This window comes from Melospiza melodia, chromosome 3 (assembly GCF_035770615.1).
Source record: "Melospiza melodia melodia isolate bMelMel2 chromosome 3, bMelMel2.pri, whole genome shotgun sequence".
Classification (NCBI taxonomy): Eukaryota; Metazoa; Chordata; class Aves; order Passeriformes; family Passerellidae; genus Melospiza; species Melospiza melodia.
Window position 1 is genome coordinate 119401308 of NC_086196.1, and position 25508 is coordinate 119426815.

At 36.9% G+C, this 25508-nt stretch overlaps 1 protein-coding gene across 1 annotated transcript in view; it reads left to right on the forward strand.

Annotated features, from left to right (window-relative positions):
• The first annotated feature begins 3874 nt into the window (after positions 1-3874).
• The window catches only part of IMPG1 (interphotoreceptor matrix proteoglycan 1), a 55719-nt gene continuing 34085 nt past the window's right edge, over positions 3875-25508 (forward strand). The window contains exons 1-7 of the mRNA XM_063153515.1: positions 3875-4562; positions 17095-17328; positions 20155-20321; positions 20529-20557; positions 22940-23007; positions 24029-24114; positions 25167-25313. Of these exons, the coding sequence (XP_063009585.1) occupies positions 4496-4562; positions 17095-17328; positions 20155-20321; positions 20529-20557; positions 22940-23007; positions 24029-24114; positions 25167-25313 (798 nt within the window). The 5' untranslated portion in view covers positions 3875-4495. The remainder of the gene's footprint in view (positions 4563-17094; positions 17329-20154; positions 20322-20528; positions 20558-22939; positions 23008-24028; positions 24115-25166; positions 25314-25508) is intronic.

Consider the following 25508-nt stretch of genomic DNA (forward strand, 5'->3'; position numbering starts at 1 on the left):
GCTAATCATCTCCTATTACCACTAAAAGAAATTGATCTACCAGCTTTCTTCTTCTGTTTAGAGGAAATATATGGAAAAGACCTCATCTCCACAGGCTTTCTTCACGTAGAGACGTCTTGGATGGCTTCATTTTTTTAAAGCTGATAACTACAATGTTCAACTTAATTTGCTACCCTGCTGAGGACAGATTTGTGACCGGTAAATCTACCAGTTACTCTATCAGCTAAATCTAGAAAGATCCTTTCCCAGCATCAAGAGAAAAGCAATGTGCCAAGCCTTGGAAGAAATGTGTTTCAGCTCCTTATGACTCCCCATGATAGAAGCCTAAGGCAGCCCCACAAGTAACAGAAGGTGGTGTATTGGTAAGCAAGCAGGTGAATGATAATCTCCTTGGGCAGATGTACTGTAGTCTTTATCTCCATTTACTGGAAACTGGTCAGCTTGCAGGAAAAAAAATCAGTTCTGTTTATATTTTGGAAAATACCAAAGTCATATCACTATCAACATGAGCATCATTTGTTTATCAGTGATCATCTTAAAGCAGGCTGAGCTATTTTCCTCATAATTATGTGGAATTGCTCAATTACTGCCATGCTTTTTTCATACCCTTATCTCCCTTGTCACACTAAACAGTATTTAAATACATTAATCCTTTTAAGAGTGTACAGTCTAAAAAAGTTTCAGAAGAAAGCAGAGGTAATGGGGTCCTGAAAGATATATCCTGAAAGCAGAGGTAAAGCAGTCCTGAGAGATATGTTGACTGATAACTCATCGTTTAAATGTAGGCATGATACTTTTTCCTGTTCTAACTGATAAGGGGTTCTAGGACATCACAAATGTGATAGCAACAGCATAACAGCAAAGATTCTTGAAGGCCCCAGAGAAAGCTAGAGATATTTTTGGATTGCCGTAGTCTAGGGTTATGTCCATAAAGGGGGATGAAGAGCTGCATTCATGCATCACATGCTTCAATTTTGTGCTCAGACTAGAATTCCACCATGGTCTCTGCAATTGCAGGACAGCAGAGCATCAGGCTCCTTGTTTTGGAGGAGAGAGGTGTCACAGAAAATAAACAAGTTTGCTTTCAGCCTGAGCAGTAAGCTAGATTTTAATGGAAAGTTAGTTTGAGTTAGGGACTACAGCTCAGTGCCTAAAGGTAGTCATGGATGAAATCAAAGACTCAGTTAATCAACTATCTCATCTGTGTTTATGGCAAATAAATGGATAAAGAAATAACATAAAGAACAGGAAAGCAAAAGTGACCCAGTTCCCAGCTTGCCTTCAGTGCATTTGACTGACTTTGCAGGACCTAGTTTTGTTGTAACTGGAAGAGCTTGTGTATCCCATTCCCAGATGGTTTTACTGGTCAAAAATGTCTCAAATTCCTTCTCATTCTTAAAGGAAAAAAAAATTTATAATGTCACAATTAAGTTGGAAATTATTTTGTCTCAGCAAACTGCCAAGACCAAAAATATAAAAGCTCAGGAAAAAAGTAGGCAATAGATGCCTGAAAATGAAATTGGGTATATTTCTCTTTTTTCTTCCATTTTACAAGAAAAACTAAGACATTCTCTTAACCTTTATGTCATTTGTCTTTCAGGCCAAAGATTTCAAGCTTTGGTAATATTTCCTTATAGGGAAACCCTTCCATTCTTCTGATAACTTTCACCACCATCTCATTCAAATTTCTAGTCTTACTAGGCAATATTGCTGTTGCAGGACAAGAGTATGACACACAATTTCATTTTTTTAAAAGTTTTTCTTTCCATTTTATCCCTGCAGATCAGAAGGCTGAGAGACAAGGCTTGATTTGGCCAAATTCAACAGCAGAGAAGGGACCAGAAGAATCCAGGTTTCCTCATTTTTGCAACCAAAGGAAACAGCTTTAGTTGTATTTAAACAGCATATCAGTGATTATTCCAGGAATGTACAGCAGTGCACTCAGATGACCAGTAACAAGTTGAATTTAACCCATTTCTAAACACTTGTTCTGGGTGAATGAATATTTTGGCTTCCAGTTTTGCCCTTCCCATGTCTTGGTAGCATATTTGTAATGTTCTATTGAGTTTCAGTAGAATTTTTTTTAATCACCTTTTAAACAATATATAATTATTGTTGACAGCAAACCAACTAGAAGAAACACTTCTAGATTAATTAACAGTGACCTATAATTAAACCCTGCAGTACTTAGAGATGGAGTGGTCCCTAGATAATATTGCTTTAGTTTTAATGAGTGTTTATCATTCTTGTTTGCTCCCCCTGTGGCAGTTATCAAGGTTAGTTACAAAATTTCTTAATTAAATGGAACTACAGGGAAGGTACTGTCTTAGCAGAAAACAGCTTGAAATATTCATGATTTAAGCATAATCTCAAAGTGTGCAAACTCCTGCCCTACAAATTTTTAATCATAGTTTGCCTATAGAGCTCAATCTTTTCCTTAAGTCATATCTTGACATGAAAAGCAGTGCCATATTTTAGGATTTTTCTTGTTCCTTTATCTCTGAAAGATAAGAATGTGTTATTAAATGTCTGCCTTCTCCAACATGTGAATGGCTCAAAAATACCCTTTTATGTGAAAGCTGTGATATAGGATTTCTGATTCCTGGCTCAGGCTTCACTAACCAGTTTCTAGAGTAATTAAGTAAATCTCTTTATTGCACATTTTCAAAATGTAGTCTGACAAATTAGATTCCTAATGGAATTAAAGGATCACATTCCTAACAAATTCCATATGGAGTTTGGTACCCAGAGTGCTCTGAAGAAATAATCTTCCTTTCACCAATTCCACATTCTCAGATGACACCAGAAATGGCACACTCCACCACCCTGAGAAAAATTCTCTTTGCCTCCAATTATTGCAGATTAAAAGCTGAAGTAACTAAAAATAAGGTAACACATATGGGGGGAGCTTCATCTTCCAAATATAACACCAATAGAAATGTTTACTAAAAACTACCTGGGTCACACAGGTAATATTTCTATAATGTCACTATATACAATATGATTATTATAGGTAAAACATGCAAAGACAAATATTGGTACTGCTAAAGAATGATCCTTATATAATAATACATCTTTCTTCAGTAGAAATCCTAATCACCTCCACTGTTGCTTTGCATTGTGCTGCTGGCAAGGTATTCTAAATTTTGTTTTGGTATTATACAAGGTATTCTAATTTGTTTTGTTGGACCAATAAAACAATGTGCATGAAAGTTTATACACTAAAAATAAAATCAAATCTTATGTGAACCCAGCTCAGTCTGCACCATAGCTGGTCTGAGTAGTTAAAATCGGGCAATCTTGGAAAGGGAGGGAGGTTACCATTGTTTAAATCCTAAGTAAAAATAGAATACTGATTGGGTTCAAATGAAGGTTGTTCTTAAAGTAACTTGTGCTTACAGATTCTTGCTGGCAGTCGAGATACTTCTTATGTTAAAGCACTTGGACAAAAAATTTTAAGGGGGAGAGACCACTAGAAATGCCTACCTGGTAGCATTTTCAGGTGTAATGCAACAGTAAAAAAGGTATTGGAAAATAAAAGCGTAAGTATGAAACACCTACACTTGCCAATATGTAACTGAAACAGTTATCTGTGAAACTGGAGCAGAGCTGTTTGAACAGTGTATTCAGCTGCTGCCAATTCTTGGCCCAGTTAGAGCTGTGTGCTTGGAACAGCATTTCCCACCACTTTCTCTTTTCCTCCCACCATGCAGCACTTTCCCTGCCCCAGTTGCAGTTTGGCATCAGATTGTGCCAGCCCTGAACACTGCTGCAATTCACTGCTGAGTCATCACTTCACCCCTGTCACACAACATCATCATCACTGCTCCAACAGGAATATTGCAACAGCAACCCTGTGGTACAAGAAGGGAGAGAGGATTGCAAGACATGGGCAGTGGAGGAGCTGAGCATTGAGTGTTCTTTCAGGATAAAGCCATCCTAAGGGAGTTCCCTGAGGTTTGTGGTCACTGGTTTGGAAACAGCACCATTACCTCTCCCCGTGCTCACATGCCATATCTCCAGAATGCCCAAAGGATCAACAATCCAAGGCAATGGGAACTAGAAGAGACTTCCGTTGTTTATCATGGTGCTGTTGAAGTCTCCTGGGGTTGACAGATGCCGCTCCAGAAGGTTAATAAGATGAAGAAAGCTCTTCCAGCTGGACCGTAAGAGGGATTATGTCTGAGCAGCAGATAAACAGATTATTCCAGAAACAGACACTGCTTTTTTTTAAAACTTCGTCACTCTTGTCTTACCACTCCAGTTCCCCGGGCTAGAAGTGTGGGCGTCGGAGGGTTCACCCAGCTCTTGCACTCTGGCACCTGTTGCACTCTGCCCAGTTGCAATTCCATGCAGTCCAAGGCTGGAGACACGTGAAAAATAAAGACATTTGGGGATTTTAGTTCTCTAAGAAAACAGAATTCTTCTACTTGACAAAAATTTTTTTGTTTCCTGCATGACTGGTCTTGAAAACTGTGAATGATCAATAGACAGCATGCATTTGAAAACTGGATTAATATTTTTGATCATTTGCCTTGCTCTCCAAGTTCAGGGAAGCAGAGGTAAGTTCATATATTGATATATAAGGTTTAGATTAATTTTGCATTGCATATGTTGAGAAACTAAATAATTGCAATATCAAAGGCTTTCCTATTACAGAATTTTTAGTGTAGAATGTAGTGTTTTGACAATACTACTGGAGCCATTACAGTTACTGATACTGCTATAAAGCTGAAAAAGGAAATATTGACGTTATTTCTTACGTATGTTTTGCAGGTTTTACAATATCTATGAGAGATGCAATTTAGCTTCATTTTACCTGAACAGGTTCTGTTATGAAAAACAATATTATCTGTGAGACAAATATACGGAAATTTTAAAAAGGCTGAAATATCATCTCAGTGTTGATGTGGTTGAAGATGGTCTTTCATCACTGAAATGAAGAGAAAGTAGCAAAATATATCTGCATTTACTAGTAAAGACATTTATTCTTAAATGTCTTAAATGATTATTAAAAACAACGTCAAAAACTTCTAGATGGACAAATTCTGGAAGAATACACCATACTGTCAAATATACAAAAATGGCAGTACCAGTATAGATTAATGTAATAATAACTATAAAATTATTTTCAAGAACAGAAATACAGGGAACTAATCTGTACTTAGTACGTCAGCTAACTCTTGCTCTATTTAGAAACATTTAAAAGTCCACAACATTTATAAAGCTACTTCAACAACAAAAAAGAAAAGACAGTGATGTGATTTTCCCTGGTTAGTCCCATATTCAAAAGATTTAGAGCTTTGGGGAATGCATTTAATTTTGGAGAAGATTTCTCATTAAATTTTTCCATCTATACTTTGATGTTTGCATAATTGAATTAAAAGCTAACATTACAACTGCTATGTGTGCTCAAGTCAATGACCTTCTATTTTTATGTCAGGCCTGTTAATTAAAGGCAAAGAATGTAAAATTATAAAAGATAAGCCTCCTCAACATTATTTAATATTTGTTAGGAAGACAATATGAAATATAGCCTGCTGTCAATACTAATTGGAAAATTTTATATACACATTTGGGTTTTTTAAAGAAACTCCTGCTTTTCTTAAAGAAAAACAGAATTACAGACCACAGTTCTTGTATTGCAGTTAAATTATGTAAATCTTCTCTAGTGGACAAATAAAGAACTGAAAAAATCCTTGGGAAAATATATAGTTAGCACTAGAATTATGTTTTGCGGCTCTTTAATTTTACTTTTAGATTCTATGCAAATGGTTTCATTTAATCACTAATGATATTTTGGACATGTGGCAAAAAATGAGAGAATGATGATATTTCATGTCTGACAAGAAAACAAGTTTTATCAAGATGCAATGTTTTTGCATTTAAGTTGAATATTCTGTGATGGAAAGAGACAGAATGAATTCCAGGCAGTTCATGCATGCTTGATGGCATTATTGCAGTCCCTATTTATAATTACAACTTAGAAAGCAATAGTGGTAAAAGTGGCATCTCATAGTTTCATCAATTGCAAATTGTGATTGTATACTAAAATACACTTTCCATAAAAGACCAGCAAAATAATGTGGGACTATCTTGACAGAGAGGAATACTAAATAACTAGAAATATTCCTTGCCATCAGTTCTATAAAGTGCAGGTGGTATGCATAAATGCATAATAATAACAACTTGGTTTTGACATTTAGTCATGCCATACATAATATTTTTAAACTATTTGATTTCAAATATATGCACACAGATCTCAAAACAATTAATGCTTGTGTTAAGAAACTTCTTTTTCAGAACAAAGATACTTCCAGAGCTGTTATTTTATGACTTAGCATTAGGGTCAGACACTTACAGAAAATATTTTTTTAACGTGTGTAGGCTCTCCCAGTAGTCTGAATATTTGCATGAATTGTTCATTAGGGCTCATAACATGGGAATTTTGAGACCCTTACAGTTGCTCAGATTTGAAGTACATGTAAACTGTGACAGACTAGAAATAAATATAGATATAAAACAGCCCCACCTTAAACAAAAAAAAAATAGAGATCATTTCTAAATATTTAAAGGGTTAGTCAGTTGTTTTTTTCCTCATTAAAAACTAAAATTCAAATTGTTTACTCACATTTATATTTAACAAAAGGTGGGTTAACAAATATGGAGCTTGCTTAGTAATGTTTTTGCTCCTTCCTCCCTGTCCCTATTTAAGGACCCATAGAGTCCTTCCCCCATCCATTTGGAGGCTCTCCAGGAGCACCTCCAATTCCACAGTAAACAATCAGGAAACTGTAGAGAGCTAAATAAGAGTTACAGTACTGAACTTTGGCCATAACTTTGCCACTGTCCTGACAAAAATTGTCTCTAGCGATGAAAAGGGAAAGTAAGAGGGATGAAAACTTTTTGACAGCGAAAAGTCTTTGCACACAATCTGAATAGTAAACTCCTGAACAGCCAGACTAAATTCCAAAATGCAGAGGAGCTCTGAAGTCTCAGAACTATGCCCTGATGCTGGGTACATCCTCGCACTTGATACTGAGAACGTAGAGGGCCAGAGTGTATTCAGGGCTGTTTTATGACATTTTTTATTCAGCAAGCAAATATCTGCTATTTACTCAGCCATTCCTTAGGACACAAAGGCTTTGTGTGTGCTCTATGAAATCATTTTAATTCATTCTGACTCACCCCTTCCCGCTAGGCTGTTCTAATTCCACAATAAATGTTTCAGATCTTTATTACTGTAATTGCCCTCAAAAAAAAAAAAGGTTTAAGCAAATTTGTGCCAAAGGAAAAGGAAAATCAAGGAATATAAAGCTTCAAACAAAGAAAGAAAGCAAGATGTGTCTGCTTTTTGCACTAGGATTATCTTCTACTCTCATCCATAAAATAAGAATTATCATGTTAAAGTTGGCTTTCCTGGATGGGCTTATAAACTTATGAAAAGTAAGACTTTTTCTTTTTTCTCTCCTTTCTCAAACAAATGTAACACTGCACTATATATGGGATTTGATCTTTTCTGTTTTCTGGCTAAAAGCCAAACTGCAATATAAATACTAGGCCATTGTCATTGAATCCTAAAGATTAATTCCAGAAAGAGTCACACTTGTGCCATAGGGATTGGTGAACTGCATGTGAATGAATAGCAAAATATGTGAAATTTTTCTCAGAAAACACCCATGGACAAGATGGTCAATATTAATGATGAAAGGTTTTCTCCTTCTGCTGGAACATTAAGTTACAGGCTGTAATAAAATAACTGGGAGTCTTAACCTAATAGAAATGTGGAATGTTCATGTTCATTTTTCAGCTAATTTTGGAGTCTTTGTGGTTTAAGCAGTGCACTAAGTGACACGGACAACACCCATCATGTAGCAAACATGGTTTCCTTTCCACAAGACAGCTTTTCTTCCCCAAAGGAAAATTCTGAATGCATTCTCCTGCATTTTGATGCTTTGAAATACTTTGAATATGTTTTCATTCTTTTTTTCCCTCTGTCCAACCTAGTCCCTTTGGGATTAAAATTACTCTTCTGATCATTCTCTGTTGCATAATTCTTCCATGTTAATCAGAAATTAGGTGCACTATCTTGTACACTCCGTGAGGTTTGTACTTTGTAAGCCCAACTGTGTTTCAATTTCTTCCCCTTCTGAATGTGTGATCTTGAACACACTTCTTAAAAAGAAAGAAATATCTACCTGCTTTCCTATATGTGTCTGCTGGCATTTAGTCACCGTCAGCTGCTGTTTACTAGACAGAGACTTCAGAACAGTAACCTGTCTGAAAAACACAAGATTAACAATCATCTGGGAGTACTCTGGCACCTGCCACAGCGTAGGTGTGTTTAGATACCCTTACATAATTGTAGCATGCCTTATCATTGTAGGCAAGCACAGCAGCAGTTTCACCCTCACCTGCTCTGACAGAGTGCACTGTCATTCTCATTTCACAAAAGCATGAGGGCCTGAGGTGTGACACACAAACTGAAGCCCTGGCATTGCAGTCAAGGAGCAGGACAGCAGCAGAGGTTGCTGGGCTGATTCTGGTTACACAGACATCTGCAAATCAGTAAGACCCAGGCTCAAGCTACATAATTAATTGCACTTAGGCCACCATGCTTGTCTTTCCATTGGTGAGGTTCTACTGGCTTCTAAAGTGCTGCTTCAGTGAATTGCCTTCTTCCTGGCCACTCAAATGTTTCAATAACTCCCTGAGACTTTACCCAACTTTATACTAACAATCTTGGCACCCCTGTTACCTGAAATACTGTTTTTAGTGGCTGTGTTGCAGGTATACCTTTCATACATATGACTCATCACAGATCATAGAAACCCCAGGAGTTTCAGGCAAGAAACAGCAATGCACTCATCTTTAATTTTGTGATCTCATGGTGATGGCACAGAATGAAGACATTTCTATTCAAGTTCTTTCCTCTTTCCTCTTCTCCCTCAAAACTAGATGAGTAAATTGTCATGCTTAGATCAAGAATTGGATTAGGTGTTCTCCAAACCATTGGTCCATGCAGCTTGATACATAACTAAGTAAGGTTAAGTGCAAGTCATGCTCTGTCAAAATGAGGTGTAGTCAATTAGCCAGAGGCTGTAGATTGTACTGCAGAACAAGTGACCCCAAACAGTGAGGAAAATCAACCAGTTCCAATTACACAAGCTGAAGTGAAGAGACGACACTGGGGCTTCTGGCACCAGATATCCTAATTGTTATCATACAGTTACCTCAATAAACCCATTCTGCACTGCAACTCTTTGACTCTTACTATCAAAACTGTTGAAATGTTGATGATGTTAACAAATGTTGAAATGGCAAAGCATCACTGGAACTTGAATTTATTCTGTCTCATTGACTTTCTCAGAGAAGGCTGTACCTCTTGAGAATGACTAATCAGAAAATGAAGAGCAGAGGTGCTCAGTTGAGTGTTTCATCACTACCAATTGGATACATCCCTCCAAAAACTCAAACATTTAAGGCATTTTCTTGCATCTTTTGATATCATATCCCTATCAATTAATACAACAGCCTTTCAGGTCAAATGCTTCTAAGCTGACCAAAGAAATCTAAATAGATACATGTTTCATACATGAGCATTAAAACCAATCACTCTTCAATGCTGTTTCTAGTCCAGGTTCTGGACTTCAAGCAGACTGTTGCAAGATTCACAATCTGGCAATGAAAGCATAGATGGCCTTTGATATTTTTTCTGTATTCCAGCAGCAGAAGTGAGCACAGCTGATGAATAAAAATTTTCACCTGTCTGAAAGAGAATGTAAACATTTCTACCTTTAATGACACATGTTATGTCTATGAATACATGAGTTTCTTACTATGTTTTTGTCAGGCTGCAAAAAAATATATCAAAATCATATGTTGACTCAATGATTTCAGCATGCTCAATATTTGTGGTGTGTACAGACAGCATTTATTGTGAATGTGACTTCGTCATTAGTATATGACAACTATATTCACAAAAGCAGGAAAATCTTACCAGTTGCATGTTATGCTTTCTATTCTCATCTATATTAGGTAGATAATATGCTGCAATTATTTTCCCATGAATTGTATAATTAGTATAATTCAAAGAAGTTACTAAATTATCTACTCTAGAGAGAGAGAGACAAAACTGTTTGTCTGTTATAAGGCCCATGCATAAATTTCATCAAAATTGTTCCAAATTCTTTGTTTCTTCCTGAAGATGGTTTTCAATTGTATTTCTCCACTTGGCATAGGAAACCACACAGATATGCATGAGAAGAGATGGAGGGCAACAGCTGAGGAATTCTGCTATCTATTTTACCTTCCCATTGTAACTGACTTGTAGAAATTAAATTCTCCACATTTATTGAAATCCAAGAGCACATTAGCTGACTATGATCTTTGGTACCAAAATGTAAATCCAGGTTAATTTGAAGGGTTCTGAAAAAGAACTATTACCTAATGTCATCTCCTAGCTTTGAACATAAAACCATTAAAACAAAAAATTTTGGAGTTTTTATTAAAATTTGAACATTTATTAATGGCACTGTTTATATCATATATTTCTGAATAATTTATCATGTTCTTCTTCAGATTTATTTCCATACATGTTCTGAGGTGTAGGTTGTTTCATTATAATCAAAAACTTAATATTTTTAACATAAGGATTACAATAGGAATGTATCACAAAGATTCATGGAAGACTTACCTTATTAGAGCACTATGTTAACAGTACCAGATTCTTCAGCTTTCATAGACATTTGAAAAATTATCATGTGTTTCTGACAAGAAGCAGGATGTATGAAACCCCCCTCTTTTCCTGGATTCTTGAGAAGGAAGTCCCTTGGTATAGATCTAATTTTAAAAATTAACATAGCCTTTGAAAGGTTGAAACTTGCAGAACTTACCTATTAAGCAGAAGCCTGGAACTCCTCTCCTGTGTCATAGACAGCTTGAGTGCAACTTCTGAATATGTGAAGGTGCTGTTTTGTCATGCTGAACCCCAGCAAGAGACACAGGGATCTGGCATATTTTGTCTTTTGTATAAAGTCTCCACTGCACAAGCAGAGCCTGTCACCTCCCTGACATGCAAAGGTGATGCTGAATTTTGCATAATATGAGATATTAGTATGTACAGGAAGGGTTCTATAGTGTGTAGCCATCATCTTTGCAGTTCTTGTACAGAAAGTTCACAAGTGAATTTTAGCCAGCTAGACGCAGGATCTTCCAAACTGGAGGCCTAAACTGTCCCCCATAGATACAGAATTGCCAAAATTAGAGATCCAGGCCTCATTCCACGGGCAATGCTACTGTCACACTTAAGAGTGGAATTTACAAAGCCAACATACCAAACAGTCATTACAAAGCTCATCATTGTCCATATTCATTCTGAGAAAATAAAATTACTTACTTTTATATATATGTCTTAGCCCCCTTTCCTTTTTTGGAAATGAAGGCACTCTCAGCCAGATTTCCATTTCTACTGAAGCTAAGCATCAGTGTCAGCAGCTTTCACCAAAACTTCCCCAGAGCAGTGTGCACTGCCCTCTTACTCAGCAGTTCACTGGCAAGGTGCACTAAACCTGAAGAAGTGAGATCCAGAGTGAGTTCCCCCCTGTGCCTCAGCTACCCCAGTTACAGACCAGGTAAGCCCCACCAGGATGCAACAATCACCATGGCTGAGTGCCTCAGGAATTCCTTTCAAAGTTCCTGTGTGCATCAAAAACAGCTCAATAACATCTTGGACAGGAAGATAAGTTAATGCAAGTCTTACAACATTGGGTTTAAGGGCATTGAACGGACGAGACCTGAGCAGATTAAATATTAGCATTAATTTTTCTAGTATGGAATTCCATACCCTAAACTTTTCCAAACTGTGAGTCTTTAAGTTTGTGAAACACACTTGGAAATGCAAAGCAAACACAGTCAAAGTAGCAGTATCTGGCAAAGCAATGACAAAGCAGCCCTGAACATCAGGAAGAGTGAAACCTCCACTTTCACATCTGAATGGGAAGATAGAGATTGCTGCACAAAGGATGCCGGCAGCATTTGTTGATAAAGTCTTGCCATATATTAATCTGTCCCTGCTCATCTAAGCCCCTTCAAATCCATGTAGACTCTTCCCATGCAACAGACCTGAGGAAAAGAAGCCATGGAATAAAAGATTTGAAAAGGAATGTGAGGAGAGGACATGTCATGGGCACCAAGTCTGTGTGCCATTAGAATGTGGGATCCCCACTGGTGCAATGAGGAGAGCGCCTGTGGGTGAAGAGCCCTGGTATTTCCTCTGTGTACTTTCTATGCTCCATCTGGTGTTTACATGGATCAGCCAACTCAGAAATCTCAAGATCAACTTTTCAGGACTAGTTGTAAAAAGCACTAGCTGTGCTTTTGTTACTGGCTCAATTATCAACAAAATGTTAGCCCCACTATCAATTTAACCTCAACATGTTTATGGATCTTTGCTGAATTAACCTTCCTGATAAGTTTTCTCCATTTTGTTTCAACATTTCCCTTTACATAAGCCTGGTCTTTTAGTTATTATTTTATTGTGCAGGCAGTATGTCTCATTTATCAATCAAGCATTCGTCTCTATCCTAGGAAGATCCACTGATTTTTCAGACTAATCTGCTTTTTCACATTTCAAAACTTTTGATTATTTTAATGATGAATTATTCAGACTTCAACAAGTCACCTTGAATTTTGCTATCAAATCTTTAGCTATCGTATTTTTGATTATTCTCTTAGTATTTGATGGCATCTAAATTTTCTCAGGTCAAATAAAAATAAATGTTTACCCGTTAAATAATGCTGTATATAAATGTTCCTACCAAAAGATCATCTACATTCCTGAAAAATGCAATTTTTCAACTCCAACTCCAACTACCAACTCCAAAATTTGAGGCCTTCCAAACCTAGTACTATTAACAGAGAAATTAGTTAAGCTGTATAGAGAAGCATCCACTCCATTTACACAAAAAGGTATGAATAAGGCCCTCTTGCTCCTATGTTTATAAAAGCAAATTTTAAAAAACAACCAAAGCTGACCAATTATCTGAATAACTTTAAACTCTTTTTCTCTAGAATCCATTTCAATAGTGATGTACTTTTCCCTTTTTGACATGCAGATTATTAAGACCATATAGGACCTTTTGAAATCTGCTCCTCCTGCCTTGTTGTTCCAGTTAGGGTATAAATTTGATAATTCAAGTCTCAAGAGACACAGAGAAGAGGCCTGGCCTAATTTCAAGAATTTCAATTTTTTAATATGTGAAATGAATACCATTTATCTGCCTGAAACCAAAACCTGAAAAGCAGTGCTATGCACTTGAGAGATTGGTATGGATATCAAAGCACTTTGATTAGATCCCATATGAATTAGATTGCTCTATCATATTTGGGAAATTGCTTTATGGTGTTTTGAAAAAATTTTGTAATATTTGTGAAAGTTCAGGACTAGATGTCAGGAACTCCAGAGTTTAATAACAGCTGACAGTGATTTTGTAGATAACCTTGGTAAAACTACCTCAGTATTTTTCTGCAAGTATGTCACCTGGAAAATTTGGACATGGTGTAGATTCTTGCATGTGAGAATAAAGGAGAGTTAGATGTTTGTTTAAGGAATCTTGGAGATTACCTAAGTAGACTAAAGCATTATCATATCAGACTTCTGCAGTTATCTGTACTTCTGCCCTAGAACTATGAAAGAAATCTAAAAAACTTAAACATACCTTTTAAAACTGAGACAGTCACCTCTGTGAAACAACAGGGTTAAATAATAAAAAGTCAAATTGGACAGGGTATATTTGTCATAAACACTGAATATTTTAATTGCATGTTCTTGTATAAAAAATAATTAGAAAAAAATTATAGATGTTATTTATTTTGAGAAAAGTTAACCAACCTAGTGGCATTTGGATTATTTAGATGATCAAATGATGTACCTGTAAAAATTGCATCACTCCAGTGTGTTCAATTACTCTGTGGCATAGTAAAAAAGGAAAGGGATCAACTAATATCTATGGTTTCAATTTCATATTGGCAATAGCCTGTGTCTTTTTGATTTCTTTTTCAACCCAGGACAAAGAAATCAAAGCATCTAAAAAGGTATAGATGGAGGCATATTTTAGTAAAGTTAATGGATGAAATACCTGTGAGGCTTAGGTAAAAATTTCTCGGTTCAGAGAATTTCCCCAGTCAGAGTGGAAAAGACAGATCTGAAGAATTATGAGGAAATGTTTATGCCAGAAGGCAAGTTTTCTTCCAGTCACAATCAGCAAATATTAGGAAATTCATCCTGGACAATCATGTGGAGAGAAAGGCTGATGCTTTTTCCAATTCAAATTTTGTTTAAGTAAAAAAGTGATTTCAAAGAATTATGATAATAAAAGTTATTCTAGTAAGAGAAAATTACTAACCACAAGATATAAAGTAAATTAAACCTATTCCAATATATATGCTTTAGAAACAGGTCCTGAAAAAAAAGAGAGAAAGGAAAAAAAATTGGAGGGAAAGAATGAAAAGAAAAATAATTTTAAAAATTTATAACCACCCTAAATAGGGTAGCAGAACAGTGCAAACTGAGAGCAGAAAACAACTGGTCACTTGTCATAGTGAAAAGACCAAATAGGGACCCTAACATGGAGACTTTGAAATCATTATAGCAATCATTTGAGAAGAATCTCCTTTGTCAGTTTTATGAATAGTATAATTCTTAATTCAAGTTAAAGACTTAGAGGTAAATCCTGGAGAAGAAGCAAATCCTTCAAGAAAGGCCTCTGCTCCATACAAAAGCTATCAAAGAGCTTAATGACAAAATCCTCTGCCCCAGTTGGTGAGGCTGCCTGGGCAGCTGGTCTAGCTCAGTTAATACACCTTGTGAAAGGTAATAGACTTACAACTGGCTGCTTTCCATGTGGATTTTTGATTCTCTCTTCTAGAGGATTTCAGTTATTTGAATATAACATTGAAAAACTCTGTGTGTCAGCTGACTCAGTGTTTGGCCATTTGCGGATTCTGTTGAACCCAATGTGTTTCCACAGGGGAAATTCCTTTTATGCAGTTTATGGTTTGTGACTTGACATTAATGTGGAAAAATTACTTTCATTTCATTTCATTTCATTTCATTTCATTTCATATCAAATATTATATGACTGCATCATCATTTTAAATTACCTTGCAACAATTAGGCAGTTCTAGGTCTGCAGGTCACTGTCCCTGGCATGAATTAAAAAGTAATAACAATGACCTATTACCTTTGTTCTATAACTTCCTTTCTTTTAGACAATATTCATCACAACCAAACAGTTGACTTTTTTCCATATCAGAGTAGCACCTGTCTCAAAATATAGATGTTACTACTATGATTTCTACACATTAAACAATGGATGTTCCTTTGGAAGTTAATCAGAACTGAGACATATATTGATATACATATATATGTCTACTGACACACATAGTAGAAGATTCCCTATTCTTCATTTCATATACTGTTCTTTTTATAAAAGTATGTTTTTCAATTATTTTTCTCTCATCATTTATCTACCCACTTTTCTTTAAACGTTTAATTAACACTACTCCAAAGTGTCAAGATAATGTGTTTTTAACCTTCCTTATTTTCTCTTGATTTGCCTAAGAACAGGGTAATTAGTATTTGTTATATGCAGCATGACACTTCTTCTTTCTCCAGCAAACTGATAATTTTTTACTCCGATTTTTCTTGCTAGTGCTACTCCTACTGAACTTACTCCTTTTTAACCCTATTATTTCCCATTATTCCTCCATTAGAAGTTTTAAAACCATTTTTCAAAGTAATTTTTTCACTTCATTCATCAGGACGCACATATCTTGCTTAAAGCTTTCTAATTCTTTCAAATTGTCTTCTATTCTGCTTAGATTTTTCTTTATTTTTCATCTGTAATTACTGTATCAAATTATTAAAAATTTAACATCTTTATTGGATGGATACAAAATTTATTAACATCTTTATTAACATGGATACAAAATTTTGGAAGATAACCTAAAAGATACTCATTGCTCCTGTCACATGATCCTGCAAATGGCTGTATTTCACCTCATTTAAATCTGTAGTTTATACACTACTTTTAGCATTGACTTTTTCATATTAAATTTAGCTGCTATTCATGTAATACTGCAACACAAATACTTAGGAAGTGGAACCAGATGAGTCCTGAATTTTTGTGATGGAAATTCCTATGCTTGAAGTTATCTTGACAGCCTGGAAGCTTTTCCATTTTTCATAATTGAATAGCTTCATAAGTAAAATTTAATCCTAGGTCTTCAATTCCTAGTTACAGATTTCAATTTTTTTCCTACTGCAACTGTTCCACTTTGCCAGGAACATTTAAAGTTTTATTAAAATATGATGCCAGAGAATTCACAGCACCTATCATCCAGTTGCAAAGAAACAATCAAAGTCTCAGCTGGTTAATACTTCAGTTTATGTGAGGGAAGGATAGAGGATGCACTGTGGAGTAAAAGAGACTGGAAAGAGGTCTTTCTTTTCCCAAAGGTAATAAAACTTCTGTTCAACTTCTGAAAGTTTCAGGTTCTAGTTCTTGGGATAGCTTCAAGGTTATGAACCTGATTTGAAGGGAGATGTTCCTTGAAGCCCAAAGGAAAGATAAGATTTTAAAGACTTAGGGTACACCTATTTCTCATTTTACTTATCTGCAGTGTAGACATTACTTATCACTGTACTGTAAATTTCCCTGCAGGGCGATATGCTCACAAATGAGATGCTGTAGCACAAAGTTCAAGTACTTAAGTGTCTTTTGTGAATCTAATCCAAAGTCACTTTTGAAAACAGGATTTAGAGCTTCTGAAACTTTTACCCTGTGTGTCCTGGGGTCACGTGTTGAAATGCAAGGAAATTATTTACCAAGTCACTTGAGCTGCAGTTCCCCCGAGTGGTCAGGGGCTGCTTCTCCTCAGCACAATTATTCAATCAGTGCATTGACTCCACTATAATGTAGCAAAAAGAATTCTCAAGTTCATGTCCATTTTCAAGACATGAACCTGCATTGAATACCTACTGCCTAGGCAAGGTATGTTTATGTACTTTCTTTTTTGTTTTTTTTTTTACAGAAATTCCTGATAAAATAAACCGTGCTGAAGCCAAACAACTTGCAGTTACCTCAGGGTCAGACAAAACAGAAAGAACAACAAAGAGGTCCAGGATATCAACCATCAGGCGGATATTTGACATGGCAAAACACCGAACAAAGAGGTCATCTTTTTTCTCAACTGGTGTGAAAGTTTGCCCACAAGAATCAGTGAAGCAGATTTTAGCCAGTCACCAAGCTTACTACAGATTAAGAGGTAAGACGATTATTGTAGTATGTACTTCCTCCTTCAAAGTCTTTCCTTTAACTGAGGAAACACAGTAATTTTCCAGAAACTTGTTCTTCACCTTTAGGCAGTGTAAGTGCTATTGACTTAATGCTTTATTTTTACATAGATAATCAAACATTACATGTGCATCAGCAGGGTTCAAGATAGACAGTTACCAGAAGAAAATAAAACAATGCACTCAAAGGACTAATGAACTCAGAGTAATTGCACAGTGTTCTAGCATGGCTGAACATGAAGAACAAATTGTGCTTGCATTAGTGTTGAAAGAAGCATCCCCCTTCTCAAAAGAGCAGGTACCATCATTGCTATGCAAAATCAATAGCACCAGTTCAGGACAAGTATTGGAATCATTAAATGGTCATTGCACGATCGTGTTGGTGTATCTGTAGTTATACTAAGTCTATGGCAGTGTTGGTATACAATAAACACTGAGATAATTGCTAGCAAGTCATGAAAAAAGCTCAGGGAAGAAGAAATATTTCAGACATTTTATTAGTAAGACTTTTTCAACCAAGTCAGTCACTTCCCAGCTCTTTTTTTTACTTCCCTTGCCTACAGAAAGCCTATCAAGTTACCATTCCATTTTTTGGTCAAATTTTCTCTCTTTCTTCATCTATCCCTCCCAGTCTTTTATGCTGTTGCTGTTCTATTTTGTATTCGAGAAATGTGTATATTTGCAGTGCAGCTGGACAGTCCAAAGCTAATTCTAAAACCTAGTCAGCATTTCTGGACAGAAGTATCTAAGGCAACATCTACTCTCTAAATCACCTTTCCTTATCCATTTTTTCCTCTTTATCAGACACCATCCATTCACAATGATCTGTGTAACCTGGCTGCTCCTCAGATCTCTTTTGGGGAACCAACTTGTTCCCTCTGAAATGACACCTGGAGGTTAAGCTTCAAAAATTTTACTCCAACAGCCACTTGCTATAGGCAGCATGGGAGAACTACACTAAAGTCTTTGGCTATTCCTATACATATAAAAATACTTGATATCCATTGTAGCATCCAATGAGCATTAGACAGAAATCTGGAATGTGTCATAGGGACTGATCCAAAAAGCATTTCTTAAATAGAAATCCTCAAAGTCCCTGAAACTCCCTGGTTACATCTCAAATTGGGCTGAAAACAAGCTATCCTGAAACAGACAGGTATCATCAATCTGAACTCAAAAGACTATAACTGTGACCCTTTCATTTAAAATCTGAATATGACAGAACTACCAGCTTTTTGGAGAGCTGGGATATCAGCTGGGATATTGGACTCTATAAGTCTTGTTTTAAGAAGGTTTTAACTTAAATGCTCCTTTTCCTCAAGAGTGTCCTACACTCACAAAATTTTCTAAGCAGGTGTCTTCCAGTTCTTCAACTGAAACTGGAGGACTTCTCAAAAAGCAAGCAACAAAACACACTCTGCAGCTGAATAATTTGCACACTCATTCATAAAAAGGTGTTTCTGCTCCCTTGAACAATGCATATTTTCCATTACAATGTCTTTCATCAAAACCTAAAAAAAATTTTCCTTCAAGGAAAGACCCGAACTTCTGGTAAAGACTTCTGCCCTCCCAGTTGAGCATGATAATTTATCTGATGAAAATGATAAATGCAAACAAAAAAGAGCTACGCTTGAAAATGTGGTGATACAAGATTCATCCTTGAATCTGTAACCACAGTACAATCCTTCATGTGAAGGCAATCTGGTAGCTGTGCTGGAGCCTGAGAGCCTGTACCCATCTGTGGGATAATCTGACATTCATGTGTTTTGGATATATACTTTCAGGTTCTTTTCTGTGTCTAAAGCCTAGGAGATGACCTCCCCCCCTTCAAGTTCCATGACACATTTGTAACTGAAAAAGCACTGTGGATCATATCAGTCATCTAGAGAATTTTTCTGCCAGAAAATTAAGACAATTTTATTCTTTTTTCCATATATATGTATTCTGTGCTTCCAGGGATGAGCACACAACACAAAACAGCTCATTTTTAGGAGCTCAGACAGTTGCTGTGGGATTCTTCAGCCTCCTGTGACCTTACACCAACTCTGAAGATACACATCATAGCTTAGGTCACCATGAGGACAGTCTCTTATGTGGGGCAAACTGGGAGAGCACACTACAATGCCTCCTCCACTGGTCATGTGTCACATTTATCTGGTAACTGGATTACTTATCATCAGATGGTATATCTTTATTCAGCACTAACTGCTCAGAAAAACAACTGCCAGAGAGTTGCAAGAAAAAGGAGATAGAAAGTAGCCTTAATTGCTAGCTCATAATAAATAAATCTCTTCAAAAGATAGCCTGTTCCTTTTTAATAACCTGACCACATCTGCTCCACATGCAGCTGCTCTACTGGGAGGGCAGGTCGTTCCTGAGGTATTATTGAGGGGCCCTAACACAGCTAGGTGAGTACATCCCTACAGCAAGTTTAGAGTAAACTTACTGCACTAATTTCAGAGACACCCATATTTTAGATAATGCAGATAATGAACTTACTCTAAGGCAAAGTAGGTATCAAGTACTGAAAATAAATGTCCCATCTCACAGTAATGAGCTTTGCAAAGTAAAGTCCTAAAGGCAACGGCTTTTAAATTACCAGCAAGTTTTGGTTAAAATGTTTTTTTCTGATAAGTTTGAAAATCCCCTTCTCTAAAAGAATTTTTAAACAACATTTTGAAGCAGTGCGTTCCTTCATCTTGAGTGATAATGTGTAAATGCCAAATCACTGTTAAAAGGCTTTCAAGTTTACCATTTGGTACAAAGCATCTATCCCCAGCCCCTTTCTTCTTACTCAGTCTGCCAGGAAGCTGTGTGGGAAGCCTTTCGTATTTTTCTGGATCGGATTCCTGATACTTCTGAATATCAGAACTGGGTTAGTGCCTGCCAGAGAGAAACCTTCTGCATATTCGACATTGGGAAAAACTTCAGCAATTCCCAAGAGCACCTGGAAATAATTCAGCGGGTAAGGATTGCTGACATCTGCTTAGAAACTGGGAGAGACTTCCCAGTCCCTCCCCACCTGCTTATTTAAGGGCAAAGTATTGCTCAGGAAAAGGAGGGGACATGTCTTAGAAGGAAAACATGAAAGTGTAGTAAACAAAAGAGCTAACAGGCTCAATGGTTGGATACACCCACTAGTAAAATGCTGTTTTTCTTAATCTTTTTGCAGCGAGTAAAACATAGAACCTTCCAGGAAAGGTAAGTAGCACAAGTAGAACCTTGCCACTTGATGTTACTGCCTCCCTTGTAAAAATATGTGTAGATGTGTGTGGATGTGAGCAGATATGCAGATAGCACTGTGGTGTATTTGGTGTGTGCTGTGAGAGATGTGTCTACTGGATATATCACAGGACACTGCAATTGAATCACAATAATGGATATGGCCAAATGGCTGAGTTACCTGTTCATTTCAAAACACCCCTGAATGTTTTCTCAGACTAATGTGGCCATGAAACCCTGACACAGACATAGCTTGGCATTAGGCTAGTGTTGCCTGGGAGTGTGACAAAACTTGCTGTAATTCTCAAAAGGAAAGTCAGCTTAATAGAAGTTTAACTGAGAGGCTACTTTAAACAATAGCATGAAAACTCTCTGCCTTCACTTTAGGTTTCTCCTGTATTTTTATACATCGTGACAGTATTAATTGATGTGATACTTTATTCTGTAAACTCTTTGGAAAAAGTATGCTCCTGGCAATGCTCAGAAGTTCAGAAGTTGGAGAGTGGCAGGATTAAAGCTACCATACTGAACTCTGGTTCTGTGTATATAAATACTACAGCACAGCCAGACAAATCATTGTCCACAGCTTCTGACTGATGTTTCTTTTCCCTTCAAGTTTTCTTTGATTTTCAAGAGATTTTCAGGCAAATAATATTTTCCATTCATAGGTTACACTGTCTCCTGATCACAGAGGTCTTATATATCTTAATTCATTCTGACATGGGAGATCTGACATATTTCTAATAATGTAAGGCCTAATTTAACTCTCCTGGAATCCAAAGGGAGGCCTTTTCCTTCATCCTAGTGCAAGCAGCAGCAGCAAGGCATTAAGAGAAGTGACTGATCTCAGAGTTCTTAGGTTCTCTGTGAACAGTACTGTTTTCCCTAGACACAACACTGAAGGTGAATTTAATTCCATGAAATTTCTTGTATTTTAATCGGAAATACAGACAGCAATGATTATGCATGGTTGGACTTCATCTTTACTACTTTGTAGGCTAGAAAATATTTTGTATCTTCTGTAGATGTCATGTAGATAAATCAGTCTCCATGTATAAATATAACACGTGACTAGTTAATATTGTGAGAACATTACAAATTATACTTTAGTTCTCACCACACAAGATATCCAGGCTGTGGTAAACCAGTTATCATTCATCCATGTTCTTTCTTTGTGCGATTAAACATCTATGTTGCTCCTGTAGCTCAGGACACCTTTTCTGTCTCTGCTACAAGCTTTATGCTTTATGTTTCAGTTAACACCATACTACAAATTTGCAGTACCCCTATTTCTTTTGTTCATATTTCTCGTTTCATTTCTTTCAGTTTTCACAAGTACTCCATCTGTATGCACTGTAGAAAATTTGGGGAATTATACTTTACTCCCAAATTTCAGGAGAGAAAAATCTCAAAATATCCCTTAGAAGATTCTTATCTAAGAACCTTAATTTTCCCAAAAACTACAAATTAATAACAATTTGGTTTTAAGGCTATAGAATAATTTCTAGTCCAAGTAAAAGAATCTTTGATACATCTATTTATTTTTAAATGTACTTAGAGATAGATAATATTGCTGTTTTTCAAGCAAGCTAACAGTAGCTATTTAAAATGTATTCACCATGTGGCTGTAAAACTTAAATCAGAAAATAATTATCAACAAAACCATAAAAATCCTGTGATACATCATACCCACCATATTCTTACTTGAGTCTTTAGCTGTCCTCCTTGGGGACCGTGGTAGGCATTAACCTATGAATATTACATCCAGAAGCAAACACTAACATTCCTACACCTCAAAATAATCTGCATTCTGATACAATAATTATTTGGAAGCCTCCTTATGGTATTATAATACAGGCTGACAACTGAAAAATATGCCCACCCACTATTTTCTCACACCACACCATATGAAGTACACATGGAACCTGAAATGTCCATTGGCTCTAAAATGAAAAGAATCCCAAAGTCCTCACTGAACTACCTTGATAGGATGAGAAATAGCAAAGAAGACAAAAGGCTGATTTCTTCCATTTTAGATAGTGGTCAACCCTTCAATGAGTTCCAAGAGTAAAAAAAACAGACCCAGTGCACTGATTTAATCTCTGTGATCCCATCCCTCTGGTGGCATTGATAAAATCTGAAACAAAACCTCCTGAGCAGATTCATGACAGGATTGGTAGTCCTTATGCTGTTCCACTGCCTGTTTAATCAGGTCACAAAATGTTCTATTAGAGATAACTTCTCTCATTTAAACTGTGCTTAATATAGGGATCATTTCCCTATGTTTTTGGTTTTTTACCCTTTTGCCTTGCCAGTACAATATGCAGATAATTAAATCACTCATTCGTATTTGATTGATAGGAAAGATGAAATATCAGCAGAGAAAACAGGAGGCAAAAAGGTGGAAGACATTCCCTCCATTTCTACAGGTAAAATCAAATCTGTTTGTTCTGTGTCTGTCTGTTAAATAAAATTGCTAAGGCAAATGGTTCTTAAAGGCCATATCTTAATGAATGTTGTAGAATGCTTCTACAACAGTCAGTGGAGTGAAAATGTGTAAGCAAAATAATCTTTGAGAATAATTTTTTATCTCTTTACAACATATTTGCTATTCAAATGTTGCATTCAAATTTTGTCTTCAAATGTATGTGTTCGCCTAGTTTCAAACTTAGATAATATTGGGTTAATTGTTCTTCAGTTAAAAAATACCGTTTAGAATGTCAACTGCTGCATTTTGTTAACAAAAACAAAACAAGCAAGCAAGACAAATTAAGACTGACAAGCAAGAATGTCAGAGTGGTGCCAAGACAATAAATTGATCAGACTATTACAATTAGACCTGTTGTGTACTTCAGTTCTCTAAAATAATGTTAGGATGTTAATAAAATACTGTTAATTCACACAGTGATAAAAATCTGTAAATATGATAATTTTGGTTCATGGAGAAACCATCCTGAACATATATTCTTATGAAATATAACAGAATCTTATTGGGAAGGACTTCCAGCACGGTAATTTGGCCTCTAGGTGAAAAACTCTGTCAACATCTCTTGCTACCATAAATTGAGCCCTAAAGAAAAGTGGCTGTCATAGGGACAAAGATCTCAACTGGCAAAATTAAGCCTAGACACTTGGTGATATATGATGTGGCATAACTGGAAATGACCAAATATTATTGACTCACACAATTTCATTGATCATAGTCACTGCTAATTTTGCTTTCAGTCACACACATGCCACACCACTAATGTTTGACCTGGAAGAAAGGTTGTCTATTGCACAGAATGCAGCAGCTTTACCCACACCCAAAGTCATGGCACAGGCTTGTGCTCAAGCCCTCCCTCCTGAGGGAAAGCTGCTCCAGTGAGCTGACCCCTGACCAACACACCAAGGGAAGTCTTTTGATGTGCAAACTGTTCTTTCCTGACTTTTCTTTCTCTCCCCCTGCAGGCTCTCCTGGCACACCCCTCTCTCCATATGCACCCAATGGCACATTGCTCAATGAAATTTTCAATGACACAAAGACTCCTGTGAAGGTGAGGGCAGCCTGTGTTCCCACCCACTTTTTCACTCACCTTTTGCTTTGGAGCTCAGCTAACTGGAAAGAGGGAGAAACCTTATAAACAGTGCTTCAAAACAAGTGCTCCTCTCTGTTTCAGCTAGCAGGACTGAAGGGGTTTATTAACATCTGTTATATACTGGAGTAGGGCATGATGGTTTTTGGGTAGTAGAAAATACAAAAGCATGGCAACCAGCTTTTGGGCAGTTTTCATTCTTTCAAGGAGGGGCCTGTTGCCTATTTTGCACCATTTTGTAACATTGCTCTTCATTAAATAATGCCAAAAAAGATACCTGCTGGGCTTGCCATGACACAGGAGACAGGACTGGGCCTTCCTTGCCTTTTCCTGCCCAGCCAGCTGTCAGAGGCATCTCCAGTGCTGTGTCCTCAGAGCAGCTGTGCAGCAGGCACTGGGACTGCCCCTGTGCACACTGACAGCACCTGCTGGGAGAGGCACCTCTGAGAGAGGGGAGGGTGCTGGAAGAGGCTGTTGTTTTCTCTGTCCTGGCTGCTGTGGTCTCAGCACAGATGTGTGGCCTCACAGTGGAGGGAAAAGCTGCAAATATTGTAAATTTGGTAAACAGCATACAAAATACAACAACTTTTAAGAGCAACAAAGTCAGCTGCATAAGAAAGGTCTATCATGGGTAGGGATAATTCCATTTTATTATCAGCAAAAAACAAATGCAAACCTCTGAACGTGAAACAGCTGTGTGACTTTATGATGATGGAACTAAGACTTGGTAACAGTCTCTGTGCAAGAAAGGCTTGATTCTCTTCATCTTCATTTATGCATATCAAAGGCAACTCTCAAGTTACCTCTCAAGTAATAGAAACTTATTTGCAAAGACAGAATAAGCCAACAAATCTACTAGGAACTCTCACCTTTTGTGGAATGTAGTTCAGAAAGTTATTTTGGGGATGAGTTTAAATGAGAACATTTCTACCTATTAAATACTGAATTGTGGAGGGGAAAACAATCTCTTAGTTTTATTTCTTCCCTTTTTGCCCTTGCCTTTTCTTTTGCAGGACCTGGGAACAAATGCAGTCCCTGAATTGCCTGTGGAGCAAATGGTGGAATTCAGTGTGACTCTCACTGATCAGGAGTACACAGCTGAACTTAGTGACCCCAACTCCCCAGAGTACCAACAACTAGCTGCCAAATTTCAGCTACAGGTAGGGATGCTTAGTGAATGCAAAAAATTGTTGACTTTGTATCTTGGCTGAGGTTCATACTATGAAATTATCTTCACCATGAAATAGGATTAGTATGTACTGCCCTCACTTTAAACAGGTCATTCCTCTTTTCTCAAGACCTTCATGTGTAGTATCAGCTTATACCCAGATTTAAGCCATCTATTCAGCCAGCAA